This window comes from Amphiura filiformis, chromosome 3 (genome assembly GCF_039555335.1).
Source record: "Amphiura filiformis chromosome 3, Afil_fr2py, whole genome shotgun sequence".
Lineage (NCBI taxonomy): Eukaryota > Metazoa > Echinodermata > Ophiuroidea > Amphilepidida > Amphiuridae > Amphiura > Amphiura filiformis.
The window spans coordinates 61243803-61267041 of NC_092630.1; the positions used below are offsets into that span (position 1 = coordinate 61243803).

The window sequence follows — 23239 nt, forward strand, 5'->3', positions numbered from 1 at the left end:
ACTTGGTAACCACAATTCACCTGTTTTGTCCAGATTTCTTCGAAAATACATCGATTTGGAGTGTCAAATTTCAGGATGGTAGGCTAATGAGAAAAATATGATCTTTTAAATGATACCAAAAATTCATCCATGAGAAAAATCGGGGGGATGATGCTGTCGATCCGACCTTTTAAGGCATATTATGAATATGACTTGTATCAGTACAAAGAAATTTAATTTTCGATTTGCATGCAAGTTGTCTATGGTGACCAAGAATCTAAAATTTCATTTTTCTTGACAATCAGACATGAAATTGCATTTTCTAACTTATTCATATTTGGGTGGGAGTGATTGATCCCTGAATGTCCCTTTAAGAATTACTGGCTACAATTCTCTTGGTCGGGCTGACGTCACAAAGGGGAAATAGCCTTGTAAAACCAGTGTGCGCATGTGCAGTTCCCCTTTCTCGAGCTGGTTGCTATGCGCGCACTTGTGCAAAGGGGACGAAGGGGACAATGTTCCCGGATGTCCGACCGAGTGAATAGGAATCTTGTAGTATACTTCATAAAAAACACCACCGTCACAAATTGTCATTCATTTTCTTCAAGAAGTTTATTGGACAAACCATCTTGTCAACTTGGTGTTAAATAAATAAGTCACAAAATACAACAGCACAAAAGAAACAAAAGAAATATTGCACAATACCCATCCATCCACAGTTAGTTTCCTTTACAAGGTGATCACATCTAATAATTATAGAATTGAAGTCATCAATTCGTCGTCTGCTTCACATACTGTCATATCTCAAAAGGCTGCCTTGTGTGATTTTTTTTTATTAGTGTCATTTAATAGTATTATGATGCCCTGTAAAATTAATTTTATAATTAATTTTGAGGTATTATCACAATATTACAGTCCATTAACAAATGAAAGAAGCATGCTGAATTATTATAAAATTACACTGAAATTCAACAGTGATAATAAAATAACACACGGCAGCCTTTTGAGAAAGGACAGTATGTGATGCTGACGACAAATTTCAAGTTGTTAGTTATATCCAACAGGCACATCTACATGGAAAGTTTGCTTATCTCCCACTAAGTGGTCAATTTTCAAGCAATAATTTTTCTTTTTACACTTAAAAATTTTTCACTTTTGAAATGAATGATTTGGCCTAAACATTACCAAAATGTGTATTGTTTCAATTTACACAAAATGTGGAAGTGTAAAAAAAATTAATATATCATGAAAATTTCCACTTGAAAAGTAGTTTCATAATCACATGGGTAGAAAGTTGTGATGTAAAAATGCAAGAATCACTTCAGAATTCCTCGACACAAATTTGATGTGAATTTTTTTGATAATCTCATTCTCTCCAAATGCATGTGGTAAAATAACAAAAACTTGTCAGTAGTGATTTTGACCAAGTGCAGTTAGTGTCATCAACACATCAAGGCAGTTGCTTCGCATTCATGTGGTGTGAACGTGTGTGTGTACATCAGCACCGAGAGGGAATTCTCCCACTTTGAAGCTGCACCCAATAATATTCATTATTATGCTTTGATGAATCCAAGTGTTAAAATATTGCATCCAACACATAATAATGATAAAATTTGATGCTTTACGCCCAATATTTATTGATCTCACTATGAGTTTTAAAATATGAGCTCAATTGATCCAATTTTATATCACACTGAAGTCACTACACTGCACATGGCCAGAAACACCAAGAAATCAGACAGAAGTGATTCTTCCCATTTTCCCACAAATCTAGCCCTGTACTTGGCAGCAATGTTATGAAAAAAATAATAATATATGATTCAATTTAAGTTTCTATGAAATGTCACATTCTTATCTACACAATAACTCTTTGTTAACAAACTGGAAGAATTTAGTGTATAGCTAAGGTAACAAAAGGTGCGCATATTACTTGTTCTCTTTGGACCTGCAATCTTTGCATCGTAAACTAGTAAAAGACTAAAACTGTATGTATGAGGAGATACAAATACATGTAGGTCATGATTTATAATAGTTATAACAGTTACATCAAGGAAAAAAATCCATCATTATCATCGTCTTCTGAAAGCATTTGAATACACATAAAACATCTCGTCTGTTTTATGGCTAAATATACCATTATGCACACAAAAATAGTTTACAGGAAGATATACAAAAACTAGTACTTTTATTTGAAACAAGTTAAGTTTCATTGTGATAAAATCTACATGAAGTGATTTCTTTGCATGGTTAATTAGTGGTTTAATATTTACCCCTAGTCATCAGTGATTTGGTCTCTTAATAAAATATAAGTCTTATATCGCAGTGTTCACTACACAAAGCTGTAACAACTTAATCTTTATACAAAATCTCAAAAAAATTACAAATGAGTTATTAAATTATCAAAATATCATTGTTTTACAGTTTAGAAATTAAGACTCACATTGAAAGTCATTGGTTCTTCTGCAAAGTAATTTGAGAACCAAATATGCATTTTGGTCATGAAAGAATTATCTGAAAGAAATTTCACCAGTTAGTTGGACCTATATGTTAAATTAAACCAGGCTTCCAGGTAGGCACTAGCTTCCAACAAAGATTCACAGATCTGTCTTCACACAAATGTGGAGAAAGATAATTGCGAATTTGTGTTTGTTTGTAGCTATAGCCTTTGTTCTGAGCCTTGCTTAAATCTGCAGATTCATAATAAATACAGCTTTGTTAGTAAACACTGTTTCTACTTGTGACTAGGTGAAAATCCTTTGGAAAAATAGTACTATTCTATTCACATTCTTAGGATTAGTTATAATAATCAATAATAAAAAGGGAAAAAATAGGACTATACAAATACAAACAATTTGAGATTTACAAACTAGATGACCAAAAAAAAAAATATTTGGCTTAATTTTGAGTTGTTGCTACTGGAATTTGCTTTCTCTTGCAAAAAAACAAACAAATAAACGTAAACACCCGCATCATCACTTGGGTCCTCTGCACATATAGAAAGCATTAATTAAGCTTTGTGGAAAGAAATGTTTGCACAAGGCAAATAACAAAATCTAATCTAATTATAGCAGACATTAAATTAAGCTATATTGCTAAATGAATACTCCTGCTCGGTCCGCAGTCTAGCTGCATACAGTGGTAACGATACACAACACAATTATTAGAAAAGGGATCTCTTTTCTAATCTAATTTAAAATGTAATTTGAAAATATTGTTAAGGAGCACTGAAGATGAATGTATTATAAACAAGCTTTTCGTATTTCTAGATATTTACTACAAAATATCACCCTCTTTGCAGCAAACATCATCCATCCAATTACGGTGTTTTTGCATTTCCTCTGAAAGACAGCAGATGTCTTCAATGAAGTTGTGATTTTACTACTACTTGAACAATTTGGTAAATATCTCACAACATGTTACAAACATAAGTATCTTCTTTCTCTGTAATAAACGTCCAAATGATCAGGTGTATTGAATCTGGGACCACACTTCTACATGGATATGATAATTTCTTTTGAATAACATTTCATAGTTTCATGATCAACAAAATATACTGCTATGATCACATGATAAGTTCTAATAACAACAATATTATTCTTCTATCATTATTGTAGCTTTCTGATCAAATCAGTATGTTTGTGAGTATAAATGTAGGCTAGCTACCTTCAATTCTAAACATTGAAAACATCGAAATAAACATTCAGAATTGACTTGTTTGTTCTAAAAACAATTGCAAAATTGTGACATGTAAAATTTATTAATACATGTCATTTTTAAATGCACACCGATTCATTTTATGATTTTCAAATATTGGGCTAAAATGAAAATGATATTCACACACACAAAAATAATCATGAAAAGGATTTCTGAAATACTGATGGGTTCAATGACATATATCCTATAATTAAGATCTTTAACCCCATGAGAACTACCTGCCGATTGGCCAAAAAGAAGTTTTCATTATCAATTGGACCAATCAGCAACATGGTTAGAATAATTTCACCACGCAAAAAAATTCTGATATGCGATTCAAGTGAAGATATCATGTAATTGACCAATCAGATGCAATGTTAGATCGGCAGGTAATGCTTAGGGGGTTAAGATTTGAAAGGCTTCCCTATATATTCCACTCGGCTTAAAGATTTCTGAGGAATGCCTGAAATAAATAACTACATGTTTGGACGTACCGATAAGTTAAGATTATGGCCACATACTTGGTCAAGACAGGTTATTAATAAGATATTTGTTTGACATGGTCTAAGATGATTAAGAACAGCTTGGAAATTTGGCTCCAAATATCCAGAAGTTTTTTCTTTCCCCTACCACAACAAAAGGACACAACTGACATATTGGGCTATTGCAGTTGAAATCCCTACACCCCTATGAAAGACATGACCTTAATCTCACATACAGGGAGTGTAGATTTCAAATGGAGTCACCCATTCAGGTAACCCCATTTGAAATTCACACTCCCTGTGTGGAAGATTAGGTCATGTCTTCCATAGGGGGGTGATGGATTTTAACTGGAATAGTCCATTGATTACGTACAAATAATGGCCAAAGACAGAGTTTGGATTGCATACGAATATTAAAAAGGTTGGATTTACGGTTTGAAATTTAAAATCTAAGCAGTTTCAGATTATTCTGTAAATTATATAGAAACCCCTCATCTTGTAGTCATCAAACGGAACAAGCAATTAAAAATGTCAGCTGCGCTCTTTTATCTTGGTAGGGTAGATTTCTCCCACATCTGGAAACCATTGTGCCTTTTGATTTTGTTGCGATATTTTTCAACATATACAATGAGAAATGTCTACAAAATTATTCACACCAACTCACTAATCAACTTGGAATGTTTAGGAATAATAATACTCAATTAAAAAAAATACATCCTTCTCTTCACAGAATTGAGTAACAATAATTTTTTTTTTTTTTTGAATATAATGATATTGTTTACAGCCGATTCCTAATTGTAAATGGTCTAATCCTAACCAAGACTGCAGCTGTACATACACTGTAAAAAGCAAACAAATTTTTGCCGCATAAAATTTTCACAAAATTGACAAAAACTTGCACCAATAAAGTAAGAGTGCAATTTTTCACTATGTGAATTGTTAAAGTCACTTGCATTAAGGATGACAAGGCAAATCTCTGGCACATTTCTAGGTATCATAATATTCAAATTGTATTATTTGTGAAAATTTCAAACATGCGAAAATTTTTATGCCCTTAACAGCATTCTCCCTGTCAGCTATGTAGCCGACACTGCAATATTTGAAATAGTCTGTTTCACCGATTCATAGATATCTTTATCAGCAGTTGGGGGTGGTGTCAGCGGTGAACTAGATTCCTCGATGCCTTTTAAGCTTTGCAAGAACGCCTCAACGTTCTCCCTGCTCGGTCCTCTCTTTGCCTCCTCCGACCCTTTCACGTCGGACAGGTGTTTTACCAGCGTGCTTCTCAACTCGTCCAGTTGCTGAGTTAGCGTCGGTGTTTTCTTCCATGGATTCGTGTTCAAGCGCTTCGCAAAGCGCAGTTTGCCTTCCATGGTGCTGATTTGTGTGCGTAATCTGATCATTTGACCTTCCATCTGGTTGTTGTTAGACTGCAGCTCAATGATCTCACTGTCTAGTTGCTTCATGTCCTCGTCGTTCTCAATACCTGAAAGAACAAGTTCAGAAACTGGTATAAACAAAAATAGTGTAACATGAAAATTTGCCTGTTAAACACAAAATTTATAACATTTATTTTGGGCAGACATAGTAGATCCTGTGCCATATACTGGGGTACCCAAAAAGGTGGCTTTGTTACATTTTGATGTGCAGTTTGGATTTCAAAACACTGTCTCTCGAGTATTCCTTCACTTAGAAGATTCAATTAGGTCTTAAATTGAGCCTAATTTATTCTATATTACTCATGTTTTTATCCTGTTTAAAAATATTTTTCAATTATTTTCTTATGACGTTTGGCATGAAATGTACCAAGGGTGGCTGAGGATTAGGGGAGGAGGATTAGGGGGAGGGATTCATATTGTAAATTTGATTTAAAAACCCACTTTAAAAATTTGAATCTAGTAAAAAATGTCTAAATGAACTCCCAGACATCTAAACCAAGTAAATAAATACAGAAGTTCATTTAAAAGACCAATACTTGCTCAGAATGATTGTAAATGTGGAAAAAAGAGTTGGGGTTACATCCTCCCTACTTTGTGATTGTTTTTGCCCGCACTCTCTCATTTTTTAACCGATTTCCATAAAAAGGTGTCAAAATGCTCAGAAGGATAAACCACTTCAAATGAGATGTGTAGGTAAAATGTTTGAACCATTTCATTTTTTTACTATGTAACACAAAGGTACCCCAGGTTGTGACACAGGACCAGTATGAAATCGAACATTGGCTTGGTAAACACAAAATTTCACCTTCATTTTGAGCTAAAATAGTGTACAATTGAAAAAATGTTGCGCTTTGCGCAAAATTATAACAGTAACCAGGCCTTGCTAGCATGATGCTAGGCGAGTGGTTGAATTTTCACAATGCACTTATTGGGGTATAATCAATTAGAGCTTTGGTTTTAAAATGGTATTCACATTCAAATGCAAATGCGCGCTAAAATTTGTACCTTTCTTCGCTTTGAGGGATACAAAATTGATTAAATACTGAATTTGCTGATTCGTTGGCTGATTTTGTGCGATTTGCAGCGAGTGATATTTAGTGTCCATGGCGAGTGGAAAATCGCTCACTAGAAGTCGAGTTTGGGCGAGCGAGAGCGATCGCTCGCCTCAAACGGCAAGGCCTGAGTAACAAAGGGCCAAAACGATGCCTACCAGGGATTTTTTGTCTTTGCCCCCTCAGACAACTGACCTTAATATGCCACTGAACATGTAAAATACTTGGAACCCTCCAAAAGGATTTTTACGAAGACCACACTGTTCCCCCCCAAATGTGTGAATCGTACTCACCATTAGCAGCTTTATGTGAGATCTCTGCCATGTCATGTCCATTCAGGTTCATTTTCTTCATCTCTAGTGGTGCCATAAGGGATGCCGGTGATACACTGCAAATAAATCATACACAAAATTCAATAGGTGTACCGGGCTACAAACAGAAACTGTTTGAACGTGTTAGTTTGTCTCTATCACTATTATAAAGCAATACATAATTTGACTGCTTAGTGCCAGAAGTGGGTAAGAGCAATAACTGCCATGTGTAGATGAGTGCAATATATTGTGTGTAAATTGCCAAATGTTCACAGGGCAGCTATTGCACTTACCCACTTCTGGCGCTGAGCAGTCAAATTGCAGTTTTGCAGTATACATTTGTTTCAAGGTATGGTAAAGGTTATACCTTTAAGGTTAGGGAAGAGATTGATAGGGTTGCAGTGTAAAATATATATGGTGAAATTAATTATTCCTAGTGTGCAGGAACTGTATACAGACTCTGGTAAGATTGTACAACTTCATTGATTTCTATATATAACCTCTGTAATTACCAAATTGTACCGATATGGGAAGCATTGGCATATGTTGTTTGTGTACAATTGTGTCTATTATAGCCGTATCAAGACGGTGACTTTGAGATTTTGCACATAAATGACAGAATTGTTGAAATTATAATACATTGATATGACACCCAACTTTGTAACAATGGCACACAGAATTTTTCTTTTTGTAATGAAAAATTGTGAACGATTTCTTTTTTATCTTCATTTGTTTTGTTAGAAGTTGAAATCACTGAATATATCAGAGCCGACTTGTGGATATTTTTGATATGGCCAGACACGACATGTATTATATTATGTTGGCGGCAGTGTAATCTTATCTTATACTATACTGTATCTGTCTCAAGTTGAGAGTAGCGCCATGTTGGATTTTGTAGTTGCAGACTCGAATCAGTGCGTTTACGCGGTTGCTTCGCCATCATATGCATCGCCCTTCTACGCGTGTGTATACGCCACCCGGGATTAGGTTAGCGCACATGATTTGAATCTGCCACTACGAAATCCAACATGGCATTACTCTCAACTTGAGATGAGACACAGTCTATGAAGTCATGTAAGTCACAGAGTAAAGCTTTTCACTATTGTAACAGTTGTGTTTTATTCTGTATGCTAGGGAGTCAAAAGTAAATACGTACGGTGGGCTTGCTGCTGGTTTCAGAGACATCTGACTGTGCTTGATAACTAAACCCAGGGGCATTTGGTGATCTTTGCTGTCTAAAATACTGTCTCTTTTCAGCATACTTTGTAACGAGTTGCAGTAGGATTGTGCCGAGGCAGCTTTTGTGGCTCTTGGGCATCCCGAGGCGCTACGATGAGATGAGTACTTGCCGGTTATGTGACCAGACCCGTCACAACCAACGATTGGGCATCTAACAAAAAAGATAGCAAGTAAACCAATGTAAATATTTAAATTGAAATTCAATTTGCCGGAAAAAGCAGTAATTGGACAATTCCATATACCTCCTTTGGAAGACATGACCTTAATCTCTCACACAGGGAGTGTGAATTTTAATTGGAGTTACCTGAATGGATGGTGCCATGTAAAATCTACACCCTTTGTGTAGGAGATAAAGGTGATGTCTTCAATAGGGGGTGTATGGATTTCAACTGGAATAGCCCACTAATCACTGCTGGTACAGATAGTGCCCCAACAAGCAAGTCCCTGTGGTTTGCATATAATGAGATTTCTTGCATATTCACAAGGGCTGACCATTCTATCACCAGTGTCTAACATATCACACACAGTGTTGTGTGCCTATGCGATTACATGATAGATATCAGGGCTGCACTTTGACAAATATGCAATAACAGGTGCAGAGTGAGCACAGCATTTTTGTCTCTAGCACTTCATGGAACAATCGCCCCTATCAACAGAAGATTCTGGACTTTATCAGTTGGTGCACTGTCTGGTTATGGCTGGACTACCTGTTTTTTTAAGTCCTGTCAATAAGCTGGTGCTTATTAGCAGTCAAGTTCGCCCTATTGATAAGGCATTCGACTATGGTGTGAGAGATTGCGGGTTCGAACCCTGGTGGTGGTGGTGGTTTATTATGCTCTCATGGAAAAATTGAATTAGCTTGAAATTCCCCTGGACAAGGAACTTCCTGCTACTTGTCTTGTTGTAACAACCCATACGAAATGGTTTATGGAATGATATGGAGCTGTTAGTGGTCCGCAACAACCTGTAAAGTGTGCCGAGGCTTGTGGATCAATGTTTAAGCGTTGTACATGTGCACAGCGCTTTTTTGTGCACTGCGCTTTTTTAAGCACTGTCAACAAGAGACCTCATGATATTGCATGATCATAGCACTTTTCAAGCACCCTAAACAAACTTACTTCAAAAGAGGTTCTCCATTTTCATCAAGTTCAGCACCACCATCTTTCTTTGGTGACTGGTACTTTTTCTTAGCTCGTGGGCATCCTGATAGACTCCGATGTGACGAGTAGTTACCAGTGATATGACCAGAACCATCACAACCTGGAGTGGGGCACCTATGATGGAGACAAAAAACATGAAAAAAAAAAAAAGAATTACAAAATTGCAAATTCAATCAGATCATGCGGCATAATCTTGCTTAGCCTTCGCCTGAGGTGAGTGCCCGTCAAAGTGTGTTGTCGATTGGTCAGAACTTTTCCAATTTTCTTAAAAACATGATTTACCAAAAGATAACATATACTCAAAGATTAGCAACTCAAAACTGCACCTACATAACGCTATGGCAAAGCTGCCATCTTGGTTTGTTGCTCATGAAGGCCAATTTATGTACCTCAGGCATTTATCAACAAGAGCCCAAAATCGATATCAAAATTTAATAATTTTTAAATTTAAGAAAATGGCATTCGATTGACAGATGCGCCAAAACGGCTACATCAGTAAAACTCTTTAGATCCAAAATTAAAACAAACCTTATAGAAATGAACACTTAATACCTCTTAGTTTGGATTTACTTATTTTTATTTTTCTCCCTTTTAAAACAAAAAATCTATTAAAATTAACTGATCTCTTAGCATTTATACTATATTCACAAAATGTCAGCTTTCTTGTGCGATATACGTGAGCAAATGTTATGAAATCCTAATTTGTCTTACACTTATATTCTGCATGTTCTTTATTCATCATTTTTTTTCCTGCTTAGTTCGTTCTACATGAATGTATGAAAGAGGGTGGGGGGTGTTTGTATGTATGTAATTGTATTTTATTAGACAAATTAAGAAACTTAGGCTAAGGTTAAGGGGGTGCTTGTTCAGGCCTTTTTGGCCTTCTGAGCATCTCCTCATTCAAATGTGTTGTTTTGCTGTTATTGTATTGTTGTATTTTGAATGAAATAAAGATTGATTGAATTTGCCTCTTAATGCCCTCGTGCGCATTAGTAAAATCATCTGCTTTTTTTGCATTATTCCTGCCGGATTGAGTAAAATTAATTTATTCCTGCTCTTTTCCGCTAAATTCACCACACAAAATCTCACGTCTGGTATCGTCAGATGCGAAAACAGCCTAAGTTGCAAGCGCATCCTGCATTAGGTTTTCAACTGGAGATTAACTATTAAATTTAGACGGCCTAATATGTGTCTTTTAGCTTGAGTATTTCAAACATTTGTGCATGAATCACTCAGCACAAGTTTTTGACACAACGCGTTACACACACAACCTCACAATTGAAATTTTTAAGACTTAAAAGTTTGCTGGGCGCAAAGCGAAATAATCCGGAGGTTCCATGGATGAATTCCACTTCTGAGAAAAATCCTGAAACACAGTGTAAAAATGACCAGAATGGCCCTGCGTAAATCTGGAAAACAAGAAAGCCCAGCTGAGTTCAGGCAAAAGCCTGAAAACTTACATTCTTGTTTTACATTAAATGGCCTCCATGAGCGACACACAAACATGGTGGAGTCGGTTCTATTTGATTCTAACTCACTGGCCTTACCTCAATTCTTGGCTTCCTTGTATGATTTGTGACTTGTCTGCATTGGGACAACCGGATAAACTGAAAGCATAACAAACAGCAGCAATATTTAGTTAGTCACATAAAAAATTGTTTTAAAAATTCCGAACAAATTATTCCACAACTTCTCAAAATACATTTCATTAATATTTAGCTTTTATTAAATTAAATTCAAAATTCCATTTCATTAAAACAGAAGAAAAATTGCTTGAAATTAAACCCCTTTTAATGCCAAATTAAAACAGAATAAGGATACAAATATCATGTACAATTATCTCAACCAATGTGAAATGCCAAATATATCAAAAAGTAAACCTTAACAAATTTGTATTAAATAATAGGAATTATAACACAACATGATTGGAATCAAAAGATATTTCAAAAATTCCAAAAGGCACATCAGTCATTGTTCTCTGCATTATCATGTTAAGTAAATGTTATTATCCTCATGCAATGTGAACATGATACATCACAGCCATCATCACCATCATTCTTTCGTTCATAAACCAATCAAGATTGCCGGTTCATGTTTGATGCTCACAGAAAGTCGCACATAAAAATGTTGCCTAAATTGTCTGGCAACATAAAATTAAGTGAATTAATTTGTTAGTCATGCATGGTAGCTATTAATTGATGCCAAAAAAAGTGTTGTTCTTAAATCTACAGATAATATTGATCTTTTGCATGTGATAATTTGATACACACAAGAACTGCTGTAGCCATTTGCATGCAATGGACTATTTCAGTTGAAATCCATATACCCCTAAGAAATGACATTAATCTCACACACAGGGGGTGTAAATGGGGTTACCTGAATGGTTGGCTCCATTTGAAATCTACACCGCCTGTGTGAGAGATTAAGGTCATGTTTTCCATAGGGGTGTATGGATTTCAAATGGAACAGCCCAATGCAATTTGTATGCAATGGGCTATTCCAGTTGAAATACATACACCACCTGAAGAAATGACCTTAATCCCCCATACAGGGGGTGTAGATTCTAAATGGGGTTACCTGAATGGGCGACTATTAATTTCCTGTTTTTCATAGGGGGTGTATGGATTTCAAAAGGAACAGCCCACTGCAACTCTCAACTACTTATAATAATTGAAATATATACACTAGAATTGCCATCCACCATTAAGCATGTGATAACTACGCCATTATCAATCTTGGCAGAGTTTTCTTGTATCATAAACACACAAAGTCATCAAGACATATGGGGTATGCAATATCATTGTTTCACATCCAAGTACTCATTAACATTAATTTAATGATGCGAGATACGGCTGGCAAACAGATTTAATGAAGCACATAATGATCCAGAGTCGTGGAAAACAACAAAACAAAAATTGAGGGAATATTCATACTGCCTAGCAAATTATATGCTGGTATTATAGGTGTGTTTATGGGTGCATGACATGCACTAAGATCCACAACATGCTCATTTATCAGGGCACAGTTCTTCAACTCCAATACATTTGTACATTAATTGAATGACCGTAGAAAATTTGGGTACAAAAACTTACTCTGTAACTTGAGGTCAAATTTTGTACTATGATTGTTTGATTGAGGTTATTGAACTATGCCATTGAGATGAGGCCATTGTGGTCCATAGTGATGATTTTGAAACTAAATTTTATACACTTTTTTACCCCGAAACTCTACAAACTTGCAGAGTAGGCTTCACTCAACGGCTCAAAATATTAAAATTATAAACCCAAAATGTAAGAATGTGAAGAAATCACAAGTGTACCTAAATTCTAAATGAAAAAATGCATGATAAATTTTAGTTTCAGCAGTTCCTGAGGCAGCAAAAAATGATAATTTTAGAAGATGATTTGAAATTGTGCATAATTTTTCATGTGGTGAAATATTAGAAGACTTACAGTAGAACTATCCTCATAATAAGGAGGTTTAAGTAAATGAAATTTTAAATACAATCACAGATGATGATTCAGTTGGTTTAAAATGATAATAAGATAATATAATATTTGAAGTTTAAAATATTTTACCAATCTCTTTCACATGTACAAGTAACTGTGATGCAAGCAACTTTCACCTATAGTCATTCAAGCCAACATAAAAATGAGGAAAAAAGGTGTGGCTCAACAAATATTACCACACATGTGTCCACCACGCAACATAAATGGCACTCATCATTTAATTGATGCTTTCAATATCAACAATGATGCAGCCCATATTTCTTGTTCATTTTTCTCTTAATGTGTATTAATGCAAATTATGTCAGAGTAGGTTTCTTGTTAAACTAGTCTGAAATCAAACATTTCAACAACTCTCTCTAACTAAAAATAGCTTTTAAGTGAAGCCTACAAAGCAACCAGTTTACCAACTGACATAGTTTGCATTATGGAAAGTATTGACATAGTTCGTTATCGGAGGTGTTTGCTTGCTTGCATGCACAGTTAATTGGTATTAATGAGTTAGTCCTTGTTACGCTACAAAATGCATACCTCCTATGCGACGCATAATTGCCGGTCGCATGACCTGATCCGTCACAACCCGGTGTTGGGCAGCTACAAAAATGGTCGGCAAAAAAAAAATGGAACGGCAAAATGGAAATAATAATATGTTAGATGACGATGTTTGTTAATTGTTAAGTAAATGGAATAAATATTATGCATGCAATATTACTGATGCAATTATCATGTCATACAGATGAAACAACAACAACCATTAAACATTTGGAAACATTACAAACGACACAAACACATAAAATATTATATGCAAGAACCTATTATTCTTATAATTCCTGAAATCAATTTTACTACTCCAGGTGCGCTATTTCATCAACCCAGTCAGTAACCAATAAAGTGCAGTCAACTTGACATTTATAACCTACAATAAAAAAATTCTGTGAATGGAATCAAGTTGTTCCAATAGCAGCCTCAAGCATCTAATTTAAAGCCATAATGTAAAATCTTGTAACATGAAATTGGTTAATTTTTTTCAAACTTGATTTTTTGGCATATTTGTGATGTTTACACATGTCCCAACTTGCACCTAAATGGAATCAGCCAAATTTGTTGTGTTTGTAGGTCATAGGTCAACAGAGTAAAGTTCGACATAGAGTCATAATTTTTTATGCTCCTTCCCCTTAAACTAGGACAAAATTCTCAGTGACTGGGCTTTTGTCCCCCTTGGAACGCCCAAGCTGGTTACGCGTCGTCGGATGTTATAGGCGCCACTAGGCATTTTTGGTATTAACATCTGTACTATCACCAAATTTAATACTGCATCATTATACTGCATCAATTCAGTGATGTTATTTCTAACTTCAAACCTTACTTTGTATACAAACTCCTAATTGCAAACTGACATACAGCTTACAAGATTGATGATAAGGTACACACATTTTATTGTATCAATGCATGTCTAGATCGAGAAGTAAATGTCAAGAAGGGTCACTTTAACGATTCCTTTCTTTCTTGTAGCCTTGTTTAAAGCAAATCAACTGCACCGAGTGTTCAAAGAAATAATCATTTCATATTATTTATAAAGAAGAAATGTTTAATTTCACTTTCATTATACCGTAATATTGGTTCCTTTTGCCTTTGTCATATCAAAAAAGGTGTTTCTACACACAAATGCCAAAGTATGCTTATTCCAAAAATGCAAATCTGAATATGTATGTTTTCTGACAATTCTGTCATTGTGCAGCTTCAAATCCACATAAATGATCAAATTTGTCAAAAACCTTGAAAACAACAACTTCACTAACATAATAATACATCTAACAAAGTTGCATGCATGACACAGATATTAACAATTGCACATGAGAGGTAAACAACTAACACAAGTCCATATATAAATTCCCACTGACATCAAACCTGTCAAAGACTAATGCAAGTCAACATGCTTCCAAAAGACATTTGATCAATAACTTTTTTCCCCATTTGCATTCATCATCATCAAATCCATTTCCAGAGTTTGAAATAAGATTGTACAAACATGCTGTGACAAATACTACATAATGCTCTTGATGTATCTTATACTTCTGATTAGACTGAAATATTTACCATCAAAACACATCAAAAACAACAATCTAACAGAAAAATGGGAGTAAAAAGGCCTTTTCAATTTTTTTTTCATTCTTTCCGCAAATGGTATGAACAATGGAAGTCAATGCCATAGCAACTCGACAACTGTAAATTCAGAAATTTCTATGCAAGCAATCTTTTTAATTTTCAAGAACTTCTATCATGTTCATATGTTTTCTAACTTTTTACCGATTTCAAGTTTATTATTCAGATAAACACACTTATAATCTGTTCATGTTTAATTGTAAATTTGACACAAGCATTAGAAGAGGCAAACACAAAAGTTAATGAACTTGAAAAATTAATTTTCTACCGTTGTTAGCTGCCTAGCAACAGCTGCAAATAGCACCTGTGTGCAGGGTTGCCAAACCTGCGATTTGGTGGCCCAATTAGGTGACTTTTGAAGATTTTCCCTGCAACTTTTGACAATTACTGTCTCATAGAAACCAATGGTTGGGAACAAAATTGGGTGACTTTTCTTTGGCTCCTGTAACTTTGGATAGTTTCCTGTTCTATAGAAACCAATGGATTATAGAGAAAAATATGGGCGCCTTTCATTCAATTATTTGACCAACAATACAGGCAGAAATTGTTTGATAGGCAGCCCTACCCAAATGCATGTGTGTTTGTAACCCGAACTTCTAATTGCTTTGTATTCAAAGAAAAGAATGATTCCGCTCATCTATCGCATCATTTCATTGTTTTATGTTTTCATTCCTAATTAATACCAAATACATTATCTTCCCCTAATTGTCATTATCATACAATGTAAACTGTGTAATTTGATGGCCGTATTTGATTTCAGTTAATTGAAAATTGTCATAGATTTAATTGTGCACTTTTGATACTTGGAATTTAACATAAATGCAGTCATTCAATATTACTGTCATAAATTATACCCAGTTCAGACGGGAGATAACAATGATTTATGAGAATCACAAGTATTAAATTTGAATCTAGTCAAAGACGTATTGCAGAAAAGAAGAGGCTATATGATATATAATACAATAAATCCAGACACAAGTAAAATTTGGCATATGTTTAACAGCATAGGGATTACATGGACATGCATACTTGGGTTCATTTTTCGAGACAGGCTATCGAGACAGGTCAAGTGTGATAGAGAGACCTTCAACACCCCCACAGACTTTCTACTATAATTACTACACCAAACGAACGCTAGCTCTCATACCTGCCAATAGAGGTCCTGCATGTGTTGTAGTTACCCCCAATCATGGCCAAATGCTCAGCACTATTCAACAGAAGCATAACAATATCTCTAATATAAACCAGTTTAATCCACAGGAAATGTAAAATGTGCACCATAGATTGATCCTAACAGCTTGATTGATTGAATAGACTGCATCATGACATGGGACACTAGTTTGAATCCTTTGAAGTCAATTAATAAACGCATGCAGGACCTCTATTGAAAAATCAAAATTCTGAACATCCAGAGTGCTGGCAGGAGTCTACAGGCAAAAATATCACAGTTTGTGATATTTTCAGAAGATTCAAGAAAGGCTATGTTCAGACTAAATAGTTACTTTATTTCAATGATTTCAAATTAGACTGTTTATATTGCTGTTAATCACTACTTACAAGCCGACGACGGATGTCGGCTTGTTCTGTCTTCTTCTAATTCTTCTTTCTTTCTTTCTTTCTTCTGGCAACCTCGTGACATTTTATGCGTGACTTGCCACGCTTTAAGCCCTAGCTCTCTTGTGCTTCGACAGATTTCAACCATACTTGAGCCAAATGACCACTGGACTAGGCCAAACCTTACATTTGACTTTGACCTGACTGTGACCTTTGACCTTGACCTTATGGTCAAAAATGTTGATTTCACAAAAAATGCTACTCCTTCCACAAATTACATGCAATGATCATGTGACTCATGCATATGAATCAACATGTAGCAGTGCTTATACCTTGCTAAAAAGAGTTGAGGTCAAAGGTCATTAAGGGGGTCATTTCCGTCTGAAAGCTAAAAATATTCAAAAAATCACTGTCTTTACAAATTATACAGCAGAGAGTCGCCTTTAGCACACATGCATCGCTACTAGCCAGGGTCTTTAGGATGCCTACAGTTTTGGGGTCAAAGGTCATTATAGGGTTACTTCCGTCAAAAACCAAATATTCAAAAAATTTTTATCTCAAAATGTAAACAGACCAGAGTAATATAACCATCATACATGAATAAGTGTTCCCTGATGTATGCATGGTATTTTTATTTTGGGGGTCAAAGGTCATTAAGGGGTCACTTCCTGTTTTTAGCTGAATAACTTTAAGAATTTTTATCTCAAGAACTAAACATGTTAGAATTTTTTAATTAAAATTAGAACAATGCATTTTGTCGGTGTACACAAGGTTTTTTTTTCATTGAGGTCAAAGGTCATTAAGGGGGTCAAAAGGTCAATCAAAATTTTCAAAAAATCAAAATCCATGTATAAGTTCCGATTAAGCTGAAATTCACCAGGAATATTTCTTATGACCTCCTAAGCACAACGCAAGAGCAGTTCACCCCATCCGTAACCCAGGGGCCAAGTTATAGGGGGCAAATTGCGGCTTGTATCAGCGCCTGTTGACTCTAGTTTTACTGCTTTTGTTCTTCGAGCAATTGGGGAAAAAATCTAAGCATTCAGATTTTCAAGTGTTTGCGTAGCCGTATACGGCTATTTAACCCAAGAGTGTTTACATTAGCCAGACACAGGAGTAGTGAAGCGTACCGATATAATGCTAATATCACTTTATTCCGTAAAGCATAGGTATGATGAGAATGACAACCATCGCAACTCATAGAGTTTGCAATACAGAGGTTACAGGATCGATTCCCAGTGCATCCACTTTTGAAAACAAATCTTATTTTCTTTTTTCTTAAGTAGGGAAAGTCTCTAAAGTCTTGTTTTGGATTTAGAGGTTGAAATGATGCTAACATGTGTGAGTCTTGTATGGTCTATTACTTCACTATGTCTGGCTATTTAAACAGTCAATAAATTCTAAATGGTTGGCAAATACGCTTACTTGCCAAAAGTAGTTCTGATGGCAGCAATTCGAAGAATGAAACATGCAGGTACCTACCCAAATAACATATATTGTAATAAAGCAATAATAGGCTTATGAAAATATGACTCAATTAATTGAGTTGATTTGACAACAACAGCGATACATAAGGCCTGGCAAAAAACACAATTTTTTAAAGCCAAAAAACACACCTTGATTCTTCAAAATCAGAGAAAAAACATGATTTCCCGCCAAAAAAGGGACTCTCCAAATGCGGAAAAAAAAAATGTCCAAAAGCGAGATTGCAACCAAAATGCGCGTTTTGCACCGTGAAAAGCGCAATTGCGTTTTTTGCCGGGCCTTAGCGATACAGGTACAAGTTTAATTACCACACATCACAACTACATCAATATTGAAAACACAGACATTACGAGTGAGTTATGCACCGCAACTTACGTCAGCAGTTCACGTTTGCTGTCAAAGGTGCCAAACTTTTTACGAGGCATTGGAATTGGCGGTAGAGGAGGAAGGCTTTTGTATGGCTTGCTGTAAATGCTGCTAGAATGGTTTTCCCAATGTATGCCAGCGATTGAGTGAGTGAATGAGTGAGCGAATGAGCAAACATATTGAGTGAAGGTTAGAAATGCACACTGGTTAGTTGATGAGAATACGTAAGTAAATTTCGTAATTGTTCAGAGCTATGTGCCGTGTGTCGAGCATACACAGGCGACTGTCGAGCGTGAAAGCAGACGTGATAAACAATCACGCTGATTGGCTGATCAACAATCATGTCAACGCAACGGTTGACCTGTTGGTCATTGAGTAAGTAGAAGGGGCGGAGAGTTCACCTCCTGTACGCGATTACCATCACAGAACTCTGAACAATTAGGAAATTTACTTTACCTACTTGAATTAAGCCCAATGGACTTGTGAATAAAAGGAGGCATACTTGATGTAACTTATTCTTTGTGTCAGACTTAAACCTGGTAAAAAGCAGCAAGACAGAATCTCACATCGGAGAGTGATCTGCTGCTCATTTCAATTTCACTATTCCAATATTTGCATGAATTTTGGTTTAATCAGTATAACTTTCAACACCATTTGGTACGATTTGAACTAACTTTTGTCAGTTGCAACTTTATGTTACCAAAATCTTTGAAGACTCTTTAGCTCAAGACTAATTCTGTGCACTGACACTTGACAAGTTACCACAAGTATACCAACTTTACATGATATTCCAACCACCTTATGATTTGCTGCGCATGTTATATGGTTGAAATACATGTTAATTGCAATGATAAGTTAATAGCATATCTATATGATTGGTCATCATTGTTAATTTATGTGGAGCATGGACAAAGGACAATGATAACTTGCTGATGAACAGTCTAGATGAAAAAGCATGCCTATAACAGACATGTCTTCAGCAAGAAATCACTGCCTATTTGACTGCCTCATGTGGTGTGTGTTGAGTGTTGGAAAGAGTGTTAGAATGATTGTTATCACAAGTACTAGTTATCATATGTTAAAATTATTGTTCAATATTATGGCTGGTACACTACATGTTTGTTATGGTGTATCCCTAAGTGAGCTACAGATATAAGTTATTCATGCCTTAAGATTGCAAATAGTAAAGTGGTTTCATGGGTTAGTTTCTAAAATGCACATTTGATTATTATACTACTTTTGCTATCTACTGAAGACAGCAAGTGTACTTTTGCTATCTACTGAAGACAGCATGTGCACTTTTGCTATCTACTGAAGACAGCAAGTATACTTTTGCTATCTACTGAAGACAGCAAGTGTACTTTTGCTATCTACTGAAGACAGCAAGTGTACTTTTGCTATCTACTGAAGACAGCAAGTGTACTTTTGATATCTACTGAAGACAGCAAGTGTACTTATGCTATCTACTGAAGACAGCAAGTGCACTTTTGCTATCTACTGAAGACAGCAAGTGTACTTTTGCTATCTACTGAAGACAGCAAGTGCACTTTTGCTATCTACTGAAGACAGCAAGTGCACTTTTGCTATCTACTGAAGACAGCAAGTGTACTTTTGCTATCTACTGAAGACAGCAAGTGTACTTTTATCTACTGCTATCTACTGAAGACAGCAAGTGTACTTTTGCTATCTACTGAAGACAGCAAGTGTACTTTTGCTATCTACTGAAGACAGCAAGTATGATCTATATTGAGAACTTCTGTTAGTAATCTGATTAGGATATAGCATCTAATGGGCTATACCAGTTGAAATCCATACATTCTCTGTGGAAGACGTGACCTTAATTTTCCACACAGTGAGTGGGAATTTCAAATGGGACAACCTGTAAAGGTTACTCTATTTGAAATCTACACCCCCTTTTTGAGAGATTAAGGTCATGTCTTCCATCCAGTATGGATTTCAACTGGACTAACCCAATCTAAAGAAAAGATTGTAGAAACACAATGAAGATAGCAATTTTACTGTCTTTATACCTGAAGTGGATATGCTATCAATTATGATTATTACAATGCTATCTACTGAAGATAGTTGCTACGTTCTCTATTAAAAATGTTATTGCATTTAAGCGAAGAACAGCTTATGCAGATTTTATTTTGTTATGTTAGTATTCATGATGACAAGTTTTATGCACACATCAACCGCATATATCTACATTGCTATGCAGGCATGGAATAATGCTGTTGAAATGCAAAGACAAGTTTCAGGCAAATCTGTAGAGCGCCATCTACTGCAAACTTACCTTGCCCCTTCTTCGTCTCTTGGTGAGTGACTTGCTTCACTGAGCATCACCTGATTCATGCTAGTACTGGGTATGGCTGTAGGAATAGTCAGATTCATGGCTGCAGCTGTCACTGAACTAGTAAGATTAATGGCTGCTGCAAGGAAAGTCCTGATGTACTTGTGACAGATTTGGATTTAGTGTAATCCACTGCTTGCTCATAGCTGCGAGGAATCTGAAGGATAGTTGGTGTAGTTTGGATGGGTGATACGGTGCTGAACGTCGTCACCGGATTCTGAACCATAGGTTGCGGCACGCTCAGCGCGATTAAGCTGGGTGATGGTGCTGCATTGGACATTGCCGCCAAGATTGGACATTGCCGCCGATACAGCGCCTCGGGTGACTTAGCCGATTTCATGCTGAGATCTAGCGTACCGTTGCTGTCCACTTTGACCAGTTCCAGAGGGTGGTGTGACAAGTGTGACAAGTGCGACACATGTAACGGCTGATGCTGTGACGTATTCAACACTGGCTGATGCTGAGGTGTACTTAACATAGGCTGATTATGAGTTGAAATAATGGAAGGGGAGGTCAAAGGTTGAGCGTGCACTGGAATTGGTACTTGTGGCGGCACTTTCAACGACAAGTTGATAGCGGCTGCAGCGATACGGGCAGCATTATTATCGATGGTGCCATCATGCTTGTCAAGGGCCATTTTTTTAGCCACCAGTTCGCCTGCTGTGATGATCTTCGGTGCAATTCTCTTGTGACTTGCTGCAAGCATTTGAGCGGTTACGGTTGACGATCAAAGGGCACAATTTCCGCTTGCCGTGTTTCTCAATCTCCCGACTCAGGTTGGATCTGGGCGTGGCATGCATGACGCTGGAAAAACCAGATGAGGGCATGTCGAGTTGTTTGACGTAACACATTGGTCTGGAGGAAGAAAAAAAAGAACAGCAAAAAATGTGGTTGTTATTACTCTCCAAGGACTGCAAGTTTTAAGAGCCTCTGTCTCTCTACCTAATTTCTGGCGAAGGACATCCCCATGAAACAAAACATCACTGTAAAATGAACTGCTTTGCTTAATATTAAGTACAACAATGAAGCACTTAAAATACAAGGCTGGACACTGCCCACACATCCATTGTTAGTTGTTGTTTTAAGATCTTTCTGCATTTGCCTATTTATATAGCCCCATTGTTTCTTTGCATTTGCACGATGCTACCAGGACCTGCCAAAAATGGAAGCCTATTAAGAAGCTTAATCTTATGTCACATATATTTTTATAACTGTAAGGATCTTAAAACCTTCATCGAAAACTCTCTCTTTTCCCCATCTTTGGGCAAATAGATCACAATGGTGTAATCAAATGACTTTCCATGCACATAAATATGGCTCCACATATTACGTATGAGACACATTCAAAAGATTCACAAACAAAAGGAGCTTCAAGGTTCTCACAATTAAGCCAAACAAGCAAAGTCAGCAAAATAATTTACTCCACTTTTCACTTTTTTGCTTGTGTGTTAAGATGTTTCTTCAAGAACAGTATTGTGGGATATTATAGTAGTACTATTTTTTTGGGCCAAATTTGCAGTTTTTTTTATAATCATTCGTTCAAATGTCCTACACATTTAACCCTACAAGTCAAAAATATATAATACCAATTAACTTGGTGCAACACCTAATGTGAGGCCAATTGAAACACTTTGTAGTCCCACAAAGTTTTTTTCAATACTTTCTAGGTATGCTGGGGAACATTGTTGAGAATGCAAGCCCACATCTCTTACAAACAAAGTCTTGCAACACAAGGAAGGAACTACATATTTCACACACAACTTCTTCACCCCAACTCAGCTTTCTATCAAAAACTAAGCAAAGTAAAATCTTGTAGTCATCCATCAATTTCACATAACAATGCACGTAAATAGAGTCATGATACATCATTATGTGAACTGTCTGACAAAGTCCACTCAAATGATTCTCCCAGCCTACCTGAGCATTCTATCATTACTAGGTACAGGTGGCCCATTGTTTGCCGAGGCTGCTGCTGATCCCAATGATGGTGCAGGTGAGCCTTCGTCCGTTTGCATATTTACAGCGGCTGCAGCAGCCGCAGCTGCAGCGACAGGGTCTCCTCCAGATTTCCGGCTGGCTTTCTCTGCTGCAGCGATGGGACAGCCAGACAGACTGAAAAGAGAGAAATGTGTGTATTTATAGGTCAATAAATGCTTATCACTTGTTGGGAGACAAATTGGATGTTGATATGTCCACTGCTTGAGCCCCACAGGGGAGAATGGACACATCAACATTCAGCACAAGTGCGTTATTGTGTCCAATCTCTCGAGGGATCTGCATTTATTAACCTAATTCATACCCGATGAAAAATACCTGTAATTTCTGGTATTATTTAGAACAATCAAGATACCAAAAGTGTTGGTCAATTTGATCAATATCAATGCACTCACTTTCAAGAAATATGAATCAGTCCTGCACAAAACTGTGCGCTATTGCAATTGTACAATCTTTATTGGT

General features: G+C 36.3%; 1 protein-coding gene across 1 annotated transcript in view; it reads right to left on the reverse strand.

Annotated features, from left to right (window-relative positions):
• Positions 1-572: 572 nt before the first annotated feature.
• LOC140147380 (uncharacterized) overlaps positions 573-23239 on the reverse strand; it is a 100427-nt gene continuing 77760 nt past the window's right edge. Inside the window, 12 exon segments of the mRNA XM_072169156.1 lie at positions 573-5640; positions 6939-7033; positions 8113-8346; positions 9314-9469; positions 10903-10962; positions 13393-13455; positions 16172-16231; positions 18439-18540; positions 20726-20834; positions 20837-21482; positions 21484-21637; positions 22700-22894. Of these exon segments, the coding sequence (XP_072025257.1) occupies positions 5231-5640; positions 6939-7033; positions 8113-8346; positions 9314-9469; positions 10903-10962; positions 13393-13455; positions 16172-16231; positions 18439-18540; positions 20726-20834; positions 20837-21482; positions 21484-21637; positions 22700-22894 (2284 nt within the window). The 3' untranslated portion in view covers positions 573-5230.